The sequence below is a fragment of the Eupeodes corollae genome, chromosome 1 (genome assembly GCF_945859685.1).
Source record: "Eupeodes corollae chromosome 1, idEupCoro1.1, whole genome shotgun sequence".
Classification (NCBI taxonomy): Eukaryota; Metazoa; Arthropoda; class Insecta; order Diptera; family Syrphidae; genus Eupeodes; species Eupeodes corollae.
Window position 1 is genome coordinate 254894946 of NC_079147.1, and position 14440 is coordinate 254909385.

At 32.6% G+C, this 14440-nt stretch overlaps 1 protein-coding gene across 6 annotated transcripts in view; it reads right to left on the reverse strand.

Moving 5' to 3' along the window:
* The window catches only part of LOC129941431 (uncharacterized), a 182687-nt gene that overhangs the window by 28317 nt on the left and 139930 nt on the right, over positions 1-14440 (reverse strand). Inside the window, exons 1-2 of one of the 6 annotated variants that reach the window (XM_056050055.1) lie at positions 8292-8623; positions 7921-8163 (exon numbers count right to left, since the gene is read on the reverse strand). The exons of 2 other annotated variants lie outside the window; for them this stretch is intronic. In XM_056050055.1, coding sequence (XP_055906030.1) covers positions 7921-8119 — 199 coding nt within the window. In that variant the 5' untranslated portion in view covers positions 8120-8163; positions 8292-8623. Of the gene's footprint in view, positions 1-7920; positions 8625-14440 lie in introns of those variants that run through there. 3 more of the 6 variants (XM_056050054.1, XM_056050057.1, XM_056050053.1) reach the window with 3 other exon arrangements.

Genomic DNA, 14440 nt, shown 5'->3' on the forward strand with positions numbered 1-14440 from the left:
AGGAAATGACATTGCAAGTGCTTAATACAAATTTTGGAAAGGCTAATCGAAGTATACCCCATCTTAAAATCCATCATACTATGAAGTTATTGATGTGAATAGGAACAAAATCAATTGCACCGCAATTAAAGAGTACAAAACTGTAAGTTTATTTAAGACCGCCACCAAGGGTGCACTACCAACAACGAACAATTTGCTTTGTGCAAAATAAACACAAACCTTTAAAACACCGATCTCAAAAGAAAAGAAAAAAGACCTTAAAGACTTGTTACCGTTTTTACCTGAAATTGATAAGCAATATCTTAAAACATTGCTTAATATTTAGAAACTAAAAAAGTGATGGCAGTAGAGCCGCTTTATTATTATGTTTTTACCAAATTAATGTATTTACAATGTACTATCTTTTTAAGTAATGAATTAATAAGAATATTGTACTGTATATGAAAACATTGCTATAGCAGTAGAACTGCTTTAATTTTTGTTTGTTTATTTTTAAAGAAAAATATTTATTTTTTATTTAGCTTTTTTAATAAAGATTTTATTGAAAACAAATGCATAATCGATTTTCTTTTAAAATTTTAGCATCCAACAACACGCTTTCTTGCCTTTCACAATATATATTGATGAGAATTGGTTTGTGCCATATTCATTTTTGTGTGTTCCACGTGTATGGAAAAAAAAATCATTTTCAAAATGTATGAGGTGGGATACAAGCTAAAAAAGTAGACTTTTGTGATGATTAACGTATCTTGTTAACGGTAAGGCAAAACACTTTGAAAATTGGTAGGTGAAATCTTCATAAAACTAACTTCAATTTAAAAAAATAAAAATAAAATCCTATCGCACAGTTTCGGAGTACTAAGTACGCGAACCTTTAAATGCGTTTTTCTCGAAAAAGTGCCAATGGCGTATGGAACAAACCAATTCTCGGGCGACGATGTACCTTTCCGTTTATTTTTTGAGCTTTTTGCCAAAAATCTCTCGTGCTTTTACATAATGTTAAGCTTTTCGCTTCGTTTTCATAGTGAGTTACTTTCTTCTCTCTACACAACGATTTGAATGTCCGATTCAGTTGAAGGTATTTCTGTTTAGAAGATTCAAGGTTATCTCGTCTATAGTTATTAAGCCAAATATATGCTGTTTTCCTTGCCAACATACACTCAGTATCAAACCATGGCTGTTTGAATATTCCTCTTCTTTCATAGTTATTCTGCCTTGCAGCTGCTTTTTTAATGCAATCTTCGATAGCGTTCAAATTTATGTTTTCATTTATCGCCAGATACATATCTAAACGTTTTCTGTATGTATTTGATGTTAACTGTTTCCAATGTAGCTTTGGCATCAATTTTAGGCTCACGCTTTCCTCATTTCTAGTTCGTCCACTGTTATAGTGTATGACAATTGGCATGTGATCTGAAAACGGTACTTGCTCCACCTCAAAATCAGTAATAACTGAGTTCCACCTCTCTCCTGCGAGTCCATAGTCAATTACAGAACTTCCTTGTTTTCCGACAAAAGTATGTTCACCAAGTGGATCTCCATCACTTGTTCCATTGAGAATTCGGAATCCAAAAGAGTTACAAAGATCAAGTATTTGATTTCCTTTATTATTTTTTGTCTTGTCCTTGGATTGTCTCACTATATCTCTTCTTTCGTTTTCATCACCTTCTGTTGTACCCACTCGTCCATTCAGATCTCCTACTATCAGCAAATTTGAGGCGCTTGTTCCACACATAATAAATTCTTTCACCTTGTCAAAATCTGAGTCCCAATTACTGCAGTTGATATAGCAGGGTATGATACTAAAAGTTTCTCCATCTAATCTTATATCTACATAGATTGTATCGTTAAAAGTCTTAAACAAGTAATTGTAACTCTTCAATTGTTTATTTACTCCGAATATGCAACCTCCACTTGCTCTCCCTTTAGTATGACATCTTATGGCGTGGACGATTTTTAGATCAAAGTCTTGGAATTTCTTTTCATAATTGTTAAAGTTTGTTTCAGTTATAAATGTTTCGTATAAAAATATAATTTCAAATCTTCTTATAAAATCAAAAAAATCAATAAATAAACTCTTATTACTAAGACCAGAAATGTTATATGACAAAATTTTAAATTTTTGTATAGTGTTTGTAACATTAATATTTTGTACATTAAAACTTTTTTTACAATTTAACTGGCAGACGGCATTATTATTAAAACAAGTTTCTATTACCCCCAAGAGTTTGGGAAGCACTGATATTTGTAGCCAAATTATTTTCACCACCTGGAACGTACCCATTGCAGCTGCCACTGCCATCAATTATTTGACGTAACAATGACGTTCCGCATTCGCCGTCACACATCAAATTGTTTTGGTTGTCAAAATAAAATGCTTTATTATCAACAATTAATGATTGTCCGTGGAAACGTGTTTTTATAAATTTATTTTTGCGCAGGATTTCTGTTTTTAAATTGTTTAGCTTTTTTCTTCTTGCTCGAGTGGTGGCCGGTAGATCCCGATGTAAATAAATACCAGTGTTTCGTAGTGTCGATGAAACTTTTAAAAGTCGTCCAACATCTTCGCTTTTGTGCATTTTGACGATTACATTTGCTTTGTTGTTATTTCTGGACCTCAATACTCTCGTTGCAGCAACTATGTTATCATTTGTTTGCAACAAATTAAGGCAACATTCTTTTGCCCGTTCACCAGCATCCTCTCCATTTTGTATGGGAAGGTGAACAAAGATATTGTTTTCGTTGGCCTTGGTCTGTAGCATTTCAACCCGGCGCTCCAATAAACTGCAACGTGAATCAAATTGCTTAACTTGCGCTTGCAAGTCCTCATTCCTTTTTTGTAGCTTTTGGAGTTCCGTACAAATAATATCAAAATCTGCTTTGTTTGGCATGTCTTTAAGTTTAATACAGTTAAGAATCAGGAAAAACTTTCAAATTTGACTGTAACTTTTTTGATTAATAGGGTTTTTCATTAAAACGAACGCCACTCAGCTGACTCCGGCTAAGTGAATTAAAATCATGAACCCTATAATTTTCGAAAAATCGTTATTATTATTTATGTTGATATTGCAATTTTTTTTTATTATTTGCTCTTACTTAAAAATTCACAAGGGTTAACCTTAATACTCTACCTACTCTTTTAGTTTGCTGAACTCATAACTCAAAGAAATTTTAACCAATGTACTTTGAAAATATGTAAGATTTTTTGAGATTGCATATTTCATTTATTACAAAATAAAATAAAACTTCATTGCATGTATTGAGTTCATTATTGTTGATTATTATTCACCAAGAGTGTATACGAACGATTGGTTTTAAGTTCTCAAAATATCTGTTTATACAAAAATTATTTTGACATCAAATGAAAGATTTTTTTTTTCAAAATAAAAGCTCATGTATTATTCTAATCAATACAGAAATTGATATATTAGGATTTAAGTTTTTGAAACTATCTTTTAAAAAGTTAGTGATAACATATACTTTCTTGGCATCGATATATTATTATACCTTTTCAACGTCAACAAAATAACACTACGAAAGTTTATAATTACTCGTATTTTACGTACATTTTTTTTAACATTTTGTATTTCAAAAAAATCTCTAAAATGTAATGAGTCATAAATACGTAGATGTAAACTATGAGGTGTTGTCTCTCTTTTAACGATCCACAAAACCGTCAACAAATACCAACTTACTCACTCCAGAGGCTTTGGTATTCCCACACTATTATCTCCACTATGTTTAAAAGTACAAGTATAGCGACAAAGTTCTTCGGATCCAATACTGTACTAGTTTCGAGTAAGTTGGTGTTATGGATCGTTATTAGTATAAATCTGTTTTGTAACTGAATTTGAAAGCATGAGTCGATTTTGGTCTGAGTTGTATTTTTCAGCACAATAAGGTTCGAAAACAAAACGGCTCATATTACCAAAGATTGGCTTCGATATCGCGCTTTATCGCAAAGCTTGGACTTAAATGTCATTGAGCACCGATAGAAGGATTGCCAATGGACGATTTGAAAATATTACACTTATTTCACAAGATTTCCACACTGATCTTTTAGGCAACTATAGCTATCTCTTAGTTGGCTGAAAGGTAACCTGCTCTACGGCTGTAGGTATATTTCCAAAAATTAGAAAAGACACTTTCAATTTTTGAAAACAGATCTTGATAAAACTTACATGGAAGTAAAGTGAAGGAACGCTTTAAGGCCGAACAGAGTAATTTTAAAATTTTTCAAGCACTGTTCTGAATATTTGAGTATTAGTAATATTTCGTTTTGGACTAAATTTTTAAATGTTTCGGTTTTCAGTTTTTGAAAATTTCATAAAACTTGTATGTATATTTCATTTTAGTATTCATTTTGATTTAGACCTTGTATCAAGTACAGGCGCCCTACTATTTAACTCGATTCTACTATTGATTCTATTCGAAACTCATTTATGATTCTACTTTAAAATCGTACTACGTATGAAAGTAGAATCGGACGCCGGTTATACCAACTTGTTTTCAAAAAATGTTGTACTTTCGAACGAGTATCGAGGTGTTTCACAGTTAAAAAAAAAAACATTAAATTGGAAGAGAATAATTATTTTTTTTAATTTGGTTTGATTTGCAAAAAAATGAAGAACGGTACGAGCAACTTTAACGCAGAAGAAGAAGAGATAATTCCCACTTAATGGAGCTGAGTGAGAATATGTCCGTTCATAATGCTCATTAGATCGGTTAATACCCGATATGGTGCTGAAAGAGCATATTTAAAACGAGATTTCGAGAATGGAGAAACGACTTCATAGATCTTAGGTTAGTAACATAGAAGTTTTTAAAGAAAAAAATTAACAACTCAAATCTTATCACTTGAAGCCTTGGATTATGACCCCATATAGAACTGCAGCTGAAGGTTCTATTTGTATGAAAAAGTTATACAGCGTGTCTAGTGGCAGATTTATGTTTTTAAATGCGAATATTTCAAAAAGTAGCATCTGCTTCGGTTGTGAACACTCCATGGCCAGCGTCCAGTCGATCTTCAAAGACTCCCGAAAACATTGAAGTTTTTGAAGAAACCTTGTGAAAATCCACGACTTTCAATACGGAAAAGGGGATTCTCACTGGGACTTCCAAGAGCGAATTAAAGTTCCATCTATAAAAATTCAAATCGTTCAAGAACTCAAAGAAAGTGATTTTGATTCACGCTAACATTTTTGTGAGGCTTTGTTGTAGCGTTTTCGTACTGCGAATCCAATTTGTTGGAGCGACGAGGCTCATTTTTATCAAGTTTATAAACAAAACTATCGTTACTGGTCTCCAAAAACCCATAATCCTCGGCTGAAACATCAAAAGCCATTCCATTTTCCTATAGTTACTTTTTGATGCGCCGAGAATTATCAGAGCCAGACAATTACCGACGCATGAAATCGATTTTTTTTGGCAGAACTTTTTTTTACCTCAAAGAGAAAGTTAACAGCAACAATCCACATTTGTCGAGAAATCAGCGTATTTAAATCAAGTTTACAGCGTGTGGCACACGAGGCTCAGTTTGGAACAGTGCCTGCAGCTCGACGGAAGACTTTTCGATAAAACAGTGTTCAAAAATTGACATACAATTGATTTTAAAAGTATAAATCTGCCGCCAGACACCCTGTATTTTTATACTCATGCTAAAATTCTGTGCAGCACTGAATATTTCTTCACTCTTACAGTTTTTGGAATCAATTTCACAAAGTTGGGAATTACTTCAGCAGAGAGTTTCAAAAAATCATAAATTCATATGAAGATGTATTATAACGAGTTTTCCAAGAAATTCGACATCAGTCAAACTAATTTGTTAAACCAATTTTTTTCAGTTGAAAGTCTGACATTTTGGAAAATGGTTCTCCTAACTGTCTCACAATGCATACAAATTGTTAAAACCTACTAAAAAAGCCCTGTTTCTACCACAGACTCATATCAAGCTTTAAGAGAAAATCATGGTTTACATTATACTCGAACTACGCAAGCAATTGGCAAAATTGTGATGAAATTTGAAGAGACTGAATTGGTTACAGTTATTAGAGGCATGTGCATCATCGTTTCGAGCTTACCCCTGAAATTTTGCTGATGTAAGGGAAAGTGTTGCCGAAGACATGAATAAGTCGATTCTTCTTCGTTCTTAGGAATAAGGACTGTCTTACTGAACAGCACATTATTTTTCATTTTCATTTGGATCTACACTTACATCCATATAAAGTATAACAGTTGAAGCCAGCTGACTATTTTCAACGTCGTAGATACGTCGCTTTAACAAAAGGAGCAGGCGGTTGGTTTTTTTGGAACAAAACTTTCTTCAGCGATGAAGGAAATTTCTCCCAGAGTATTTAATAAACAAAATTGTCGTATTTAGGGTTTTGATAATCCTCAAGTAATTTAAGAGAGGCTATTACATCCACAAAATGTCACTGTTATGGTGCGCTTTTTGGTTCGAAGGTGTGATTGGACCTTACTTCTTCGAAAACGATGATGGCACGACTGTCACTGTTAATCCAGAGCGTTATGGTCATGTGATAACCCACTCTTTTTTGTCTGCTATGGACAAATACTACTTGGAGAATGTGGATTTCAACAAAACGGTGCCACATGCCACAAAACTCGAGCGAATATGGCTTTCTTTTGTGGACCTACTTATAAGACTGTGTTTATGCAGATAAACCTTTAACTCTTGAGCACTTACAAAAAGCATTCAGTTATGGATGAAATACCGCCATATAACGAATATGTGTCAAAAAGTTGTCGAAAATTACCTGAAAAGAATCCATAATTGCAACAATTCGCGTGGTGGTCATTTCAATGATGCAGTGTCTCACACCAATTTTCAAAGTTCAAACTTTATGATAAAAAGAAATATCATGAAAATAAACATTCTATGTGTGTTTTATTTATGTTTACTTTTGAAACCTCAAATTGAATAACCCTGTTTATTTATGTTGAAATTCTGTCCAGCACTAAATATTTTTAGGCTCGCAAGTTTCTGTGACATGAAATTGCAGTAAATTATTTGAAGAATACATATTTTTTTAATTTTCTGACACTTTTTAGAATCAATTTCACAAAGTTGGGAATTATTTAAGCAGAGAGTTTTGAAAATGCAACTTCCTTATACGAAGTTGTATTTTATTCGCCTTTTTGGAAAACAAAAGTTTTTGAGAAAATTTAAATTATTTCTGCTTATAGTATTAGGAAAGTAAATTATTAGTATAAACATTTATTTGTTTTAGTTAATAATTATAAAAAACCAAAGCAACACAAATATTATACAAATAAATTTACAAATTTTCAGTACACATAAATATTCAATAAAGAAACATACAAATCTTAATAAACTTTACATCACTTTACACTTTTCTCTTCACTTCGCTGTTATCCTGTATAATATAGTAGATTTTTTAAAATATACACGAATGCATCAGGCACATATAAATATATACACATATTATACATTATGTATACATAATGACAAGCAATTTATGTTCATATTTAAATTATTCACCACAAAATGCTTCCAACTTACACCATGCTCCTGATAAGCCAACTGGAAACTAAGATTAAAATGCACCTAGTTTTCAAAAAAAATAAAATTTTTGTAAAATTACCTTTTGGTTTTTCTTTTTTATTTATAAACTATTTAAACCAACAAAATGTTGTTGTGGTTAAAAACAAAAATGTGTGTTACTTAAGACTTAATGTTGTATGTATACTTATTTTTGTTTTTTTTTGTATTTCTGTGTATTTGTGTAAATTTTGTTAATTTATATGAATGCATTGGAAGGTTAGTAAATTGTGCTAGAACCAAATCCTTTTCTTAATTTTTTGGAACCTTTGAATGTTTTGTGTGTGTCCCTAAAATTTTGTTTTTTGATTTGCAGGACTACACAAACTGAGATATACCTTCATTGAAATCGACACCCTGTCGATTTGGTTGAAAGAACAAATGTGTTCGATAGTGAATGTCCTCGGCGGCTGTGTTCGAGATACCCATGTCACGGGAGCGCTTGGTCCTGTTCACTTTACTCGTGAGCTTACCACCTCCTCCTCCAGACTTCGCAGCGCCACCTTCGCGGAAATTCTTTCGGAACATTAAATTCATTTTGACTGAGAGTGGTGTTGGTTTTCTTCTATTATTTATTTCCACTGTGTTTCAAAGTTGAATTTGATTAAGGATTTGATTTTTTAATTTAAACAGAAAAATAAAAACTTCTGTCAACATCGATTTTCCAAGTGAAATACTCAGTTTAAACTTTTCAATAAAATGTAACTACCTCGACCTTAGGACTGACTATCCACCTGCAAGTGATTGCAGTGAATGTCAAACAAATGCGAAGAGAATTTTATTAATTTTTATTTTATCCATTATATCCCATGGAAATCGATAAAATTCTTTTTAAATTATTAATTAACTTATACTACTATACACACGATGAAAATGTCCTTTTTTATCCTTCAAAGAGAACATTGTGTTTTTTTTTGTTTTGTATTTCTTTCACTTTTGAACTTCAAATACAAATACAACAAGAACAACTATTAGAGGACAAGATATAGTTATATTTATATATGTATATAATATATTTGAAAAGTAGTATCTAGGAGAGTTATAGCGCGTGAGTGTCCTTCTGTCAGGCGATCACGATATGAACTGTTTAGGTTGACTTGACTTCGACTCTCTTCTAAAGTTTACTATCGCTTGCTAGATTAAAAAAACAGGTACAATACTAGAAGTTAGCCCAAAAACAAAAAGGAAACACAAAATCACGACTTGTGTTAAGGGAGTCTATAGGTTAGATAGGTATACAAATATATATGCCACATTACAAATTGTTGTGGTTATTTTTTACATCTAACTTATTTACGTGTAAGCATTAAGAATTGTGGGTAGGGCTATAAAACAAACAACAACAACAACAGCAATGAAAACACGAAAGAAAACCTACAAGAAAGGTGTTAAAATTGCTCCCGGGAAATACCTCATATCCGTTTTGACGGTAATCAAAGTCTTATCAGATTTTTCAAGGAAATTTCTTTCAGGTTCATGCAATGTAGAGGCTGATTTACTTATTCACCACACAAAACGGAATTAAAAAAAGAGGTGTGTTTTTACGAAAGGACTTTAAATTTTAAAATAATTAATGGTAATTTTGAAGTTTACGTTTTTTTGGTTAGAAAATAATTACCATAAAAACGCTCCTTAATGTTCCATTAGGAACGATAAATTAGTATTTAATTGCTTTAAGTTTAAACAACGAAGAGCCCTACAGAGCAATGTCTAGTTTTGGTTTTTTTGTCAAACTTATCCGTTCGTGCAGAATGACGATGAAGAATGCACGCTGCCCTATCAAGGTCGTAAAAGATCTCAACAATACATTCGATTTCAAAAAAGGTTTTAGACAAGGCGATGCACTGTCATATGACTTCTTCAATATCGTTCTGGAAAGAATTGTGCAAAACTCAACCGTTAACACTAGAGGCACAATTTTCCGAAGGTCCATCTAATTACTCGGATACGCAAATGAAATTGACATAATTGGAAGATCAAAGCGTGATGTCTGTGGAGCATTTTTGAGCATTGCGACGGAAGCGAAGAAGATGGGTTTTGTGGTCCATGAGGGCAAGACCAAGTATATGTTGTCATCGAAAAAGAACATTGAACGACGGCGACTTGGACAAAACGTCACCATGGACAGCTATAACTTTGAGGTTGTTAAGGACTTTGTCTACCCAGGCACCGCTATTAACACCGACAATGACACCAGCGCTGAAATCAAACGAAGAATAACTCTTGCAAATTTCTGCTTCTTTGGACCTAGAAGGCAATTGAGTAGTAAGGTCCTCTCTCGAGCATCTAAAATCACTGCTATAAGACACTCATCATCCCGGTTCTCATTTATATCGCTGAGGACTGGACCCTGTCAAAGAAAGATAAGTGCGTCTTAGGATGCCTCTAGAGAAAAATTCTGCGGGTGATTTTTAGTCCCGTATGCATAGATGGAGACTGAACTATCTAGCAGAATTAAAGTCCAGGTTTTCAAATCCAATCCCAAGGGACGGCGCAGTAGAGGAAGACCGCGACTCAGGTGGCACACTCAGGTGGGTGAAGACTTCAACGAGCTTGGCGTGCGAAACTGGAGATAGCTAACTAGGGACTGAGCTGGCTGGAGACGCATGTTGGTTGAGGCCAGGCCAAAGTAACGAATGATTTGCTTAATTGTGTGGAATTTTTGCTGTTAACTGTAGTAAATAATGAGCAATCCATTAAGAATAATTTAGGCTAACGACAAATGCAATTAATTTAAATCACGCAACTTATTTCTTGTGTTAGGGTCTGAGCCCATAACATGTATTAAAAGATGAGTTCAAACTTTTAAAACAGACTTTTTTATTGTTTTATAAACATTGAGAATGAATACAAAATCTTAACAAAAATATAGTATTGAAAAATATCAATATATTAAATACTTATGTATTTACCAGCAAAATAAATAATAAGTTAAGTAATAATAACGTTAAGGAATACAATATATGGCTTTTGAGACGATCTAAATTTATGAAACAGCTTTTTCAATAAAATTCGGGATGGTTTTGAAAATCAAATCTATAATCCCTTTATTCAGTTGAAATATTTATATTATCCATATATATAAAACTGAAATCAAGCAAAAGAGGAAATCTTTACTACTGTTTGGCTTCGAAATTTCTTTACCCATTGTCATGCAGCTTTTTTCAATTAAAGGGCATAATAAAGTCCAATAATGTTAGCCAATTATTTGCTATCTATACATATAAAATTCAAATATCACTGAATCACTGATCTCATGGTACGATAGGAAATATAAATAACAAGTGAAATTTCTGTTGTGCATTCAAAAAGCCTAAAAGAAATAATATGTAAATTAATAAATAAAAAAAGGTACAATAGTAGTTTTTTCATCCTCATTTTTTTATATAAAATAGTTATATACCTCCCGGGTGAAGCCGGGTAATCCAGCTAGTTTCATATAAAAATTAAAAAATCTTCATAATATCTTAAAGATAGTTAAATGTATATCAAATATCAAACCCAAGTCCGATATGAAGTATAAACATCCGACTGTGATCAATGCTATCTGATGAATACATTCTCACGATTGAGTGTTTACATTTCAAAGTGATGACTTAGTATTTTTACTCTAGATTTTAAGTCACAGAGAATATTTTTCAGTTTGTATAAGTTAGTTCTTAAGATCCGATACTCCGGCTAACAACTAGTTAGCTGTTAAAATTAATAAAACTTTTTTTAAAAATTAAATCATAAAACATTTAATTTAACTGGCGCCCAACGTGTAGAGCCTTAAGCTAAGCTAAGTTTTCGAAAGATAACTAGTTACAACCGTACCATTTCGCCGAACCAATAGTAGTGCGTGACGAAAAAATAAAATCACAAACAAACGGGAGAAATTCGGGTTTGGTCAAGTGAATAGCTTGGTTCTCGAATCGAAATAGGGTTTATTCCGTGCGCTACCCCGCTAAGTCGTTGCGATGACTAGGAACCTTTTTTTAGTGTAAGTGGAAAAAATTGTTCGAAATTCAATAAAAAATAAATTTCAAATAAGTACAACATATTTAAAACGAAAATAAATGATCTTGATAAATAAAGGAAATGTGTGAAAATACGTACATGCAAGTCTATAAACAGTGTAAAATAATAAAAGAAAAAACAACTACTTGTAATTGATAAGATAAAAGAAAATATAATAAATACAAATATAAAAAAACCTGTGGAAAAAAGAAAAACATTAATAAAACAATTTAAAATAAATGCAAGCTTAAAGAGTGCAAAATAAAAGAAAAAGAAAGACAAGCAACAACTTTTAATCAATAAAATAAAGGAAAATCAGTGCAGAATCTCCAAGGGAAGATCGCTATCCACACATTACTGGACCTAAATGGAAATTGAGTGAAATTATCATATATAACTATATTTTTTGAAATTATTTTATTATAAATAAGAGCATTACAAAATTAAAACACATAAATATTGTTAAAGAAAAGAAAAAAGATAATCAAAAATGTCATTAGAAACAACTGTTGATCAGCTAAAAGCTGATATTATGAACCTTACCGGTTCAATTAATGCTTCAATTAAAGCAATAACTGATCTGCAAAGGCAATTCCTGCAGATGCAAACGCAATCCCAGTTCTTAATCGAACAACCGGAAGTTTTGGCCAGACCAACTTCTGAAGCGGATTTGCAATCCCAAAACAGAATTCCCGATCCTGTTAAAGAAATACGACTCTTTAATGGTGACCCGACAAAATACGCTTCCTGGGTAAAATCAGTTGAAAACGTTTTAGAAGATTATAGGGTTATTAAAAAGAAGCCACTTTATAGGGCAATTATAAGGTCTATACGACAAAAAATTACAGATGAAGCAGACACTGCTTTAATCGCCTACAACATACCAGACGAGGACTGGACGTCCATAAAGAAATGTTTGTCATTGCATTATGCAGACAAACGAGATATAAGAACACTTGAATACCAACTATATTCCCTATATCAAGGAAGAAAAACAATCGACAAATATTTCGGTGAAGTAAACCACCAGTTAACCCTAATAATAAATAAAGTTCAAACCGAGTGTTTAAGCTTGGAAACAATGGCTAACACTATTGAAGGTCATAGAAATAGAGCATTAGATACCTTCATCAGGGGCCTTAACGGCGATTTATCTAGACTCATTTCTATAAAAAATCCAAAATCCTTGCCTGAAGCATACTCAGCATGTCTTGAATTACAAAACAAGAGCTACAGAGTTACCAATTTTACGCGTAGTAATTCTACTAATCCGATAGTAGTCCCTCATAACTCTCTTGCTCATAACTCTCTTGTACCTCCAGTACAAAATCCAAGAAAATTTACGTATTCGCAACCAATGCAAAACTCACAATCGAGACAACATCAATTGACCCAACAACAAAAAAATGTGTTATATTCTCACGTGAATAGACAACAACACAATAATTACAGACCTGTACTACCACCTAGACAACCTAGACCGGAACCGATGGATGTAGACAGAAGCATTCAGACTAGACAAGTTAATTATATGAATCGACCACGACAATTTACTCAGTCGAGCCCTCAGAATAATTGGAACCAAAATAGATGGAATATAAATCATCATCAACAACAACAGCAATCACAACCACAACAATTTAAAAGACCAATACCAAACAATGACGCTCCACCAGGACCTCCAAAACAACAAAGAGTATTCCAAACCAATCTTGAAGCAAATAACGAAATGGAACAATACTCAGAACATCTTTATGAAGAATTCGATGACATAAATGAACTACAAGGACAGGAACTAAATTTTCTCATGATAGGGTCAGCGGAACTCCCTACATAAAATATAATGCACCAAATGGAAAATGTTTAAATTTTCTCATAGACACAGGCGCTAACAAAAATTTCATTAAACCGGAACATACTGCTAAACAAATAGTCTTAGAAAAACCTTTTTATATAAATTCAGTAGGAGGAAAGGTAAAAATTGAGAAATCAGCATCAGGAAAAATATTTTCAACTTATGGAAACAATACTTTAATAAAATTTTACATTTTACCCTCATTAACTTCATTCGATGGTATCATTGGGGATGATACTCTTCGAGAGCTAAAAGCAATTATTGATAGAAATAAATCTATTTTAACTATCCATCCAGGAATCACTATACCTTTAGAAATAAGACGGTCAGTTGACGTCAATTCAGTTTTAAATAACGATTTACTTAACTCTTTACAAAGACAGGAATTCAATAATATTTTAAATTCATTTTCAAACATTTTCACTAATCCCGATGACAAAATCACTGCTGTAACAAACGTAAGAGCAGAAATCAAAACCTGTGTAGACACCCCTATATATGCAAAATTATATCCATACCCAGTATGTATGAGACAAGAAATAGACAAAGAAATTAAGAAATTATTAAGAGACAATGTTATCAGACCCTCAACTTGACCATACAACGCTCCTATTTGGATTGTACCCAAAAAACTAAATAAGGATGGCGAAAGAAAATACAGAATGGTAATTGATTATAAAAGATTAAATGCAGTAACCATAGCAAATACATACCCTATACCCGATATAGGAACTATTCTTGCGAATCTAGGAGAATCTAATTTCTTCACAACTATTGACTTTACGTCAGGATTCCACCAAATACTAATGAATGAAAAGGACATAGAAAAAACTGCTTTTTCTACCCTAAACGGAAAATATGAATTTCTCAGATTGCCTTTCGGATTAAAAAATGCCCCGGCAATATTTCAATGTATGATAGATGATGTACTTAAAGAATGCATAGGAAAAATATGCTACGTGTACATCGATGACATAATTATATTTAGTAAATCTATTGAAGAA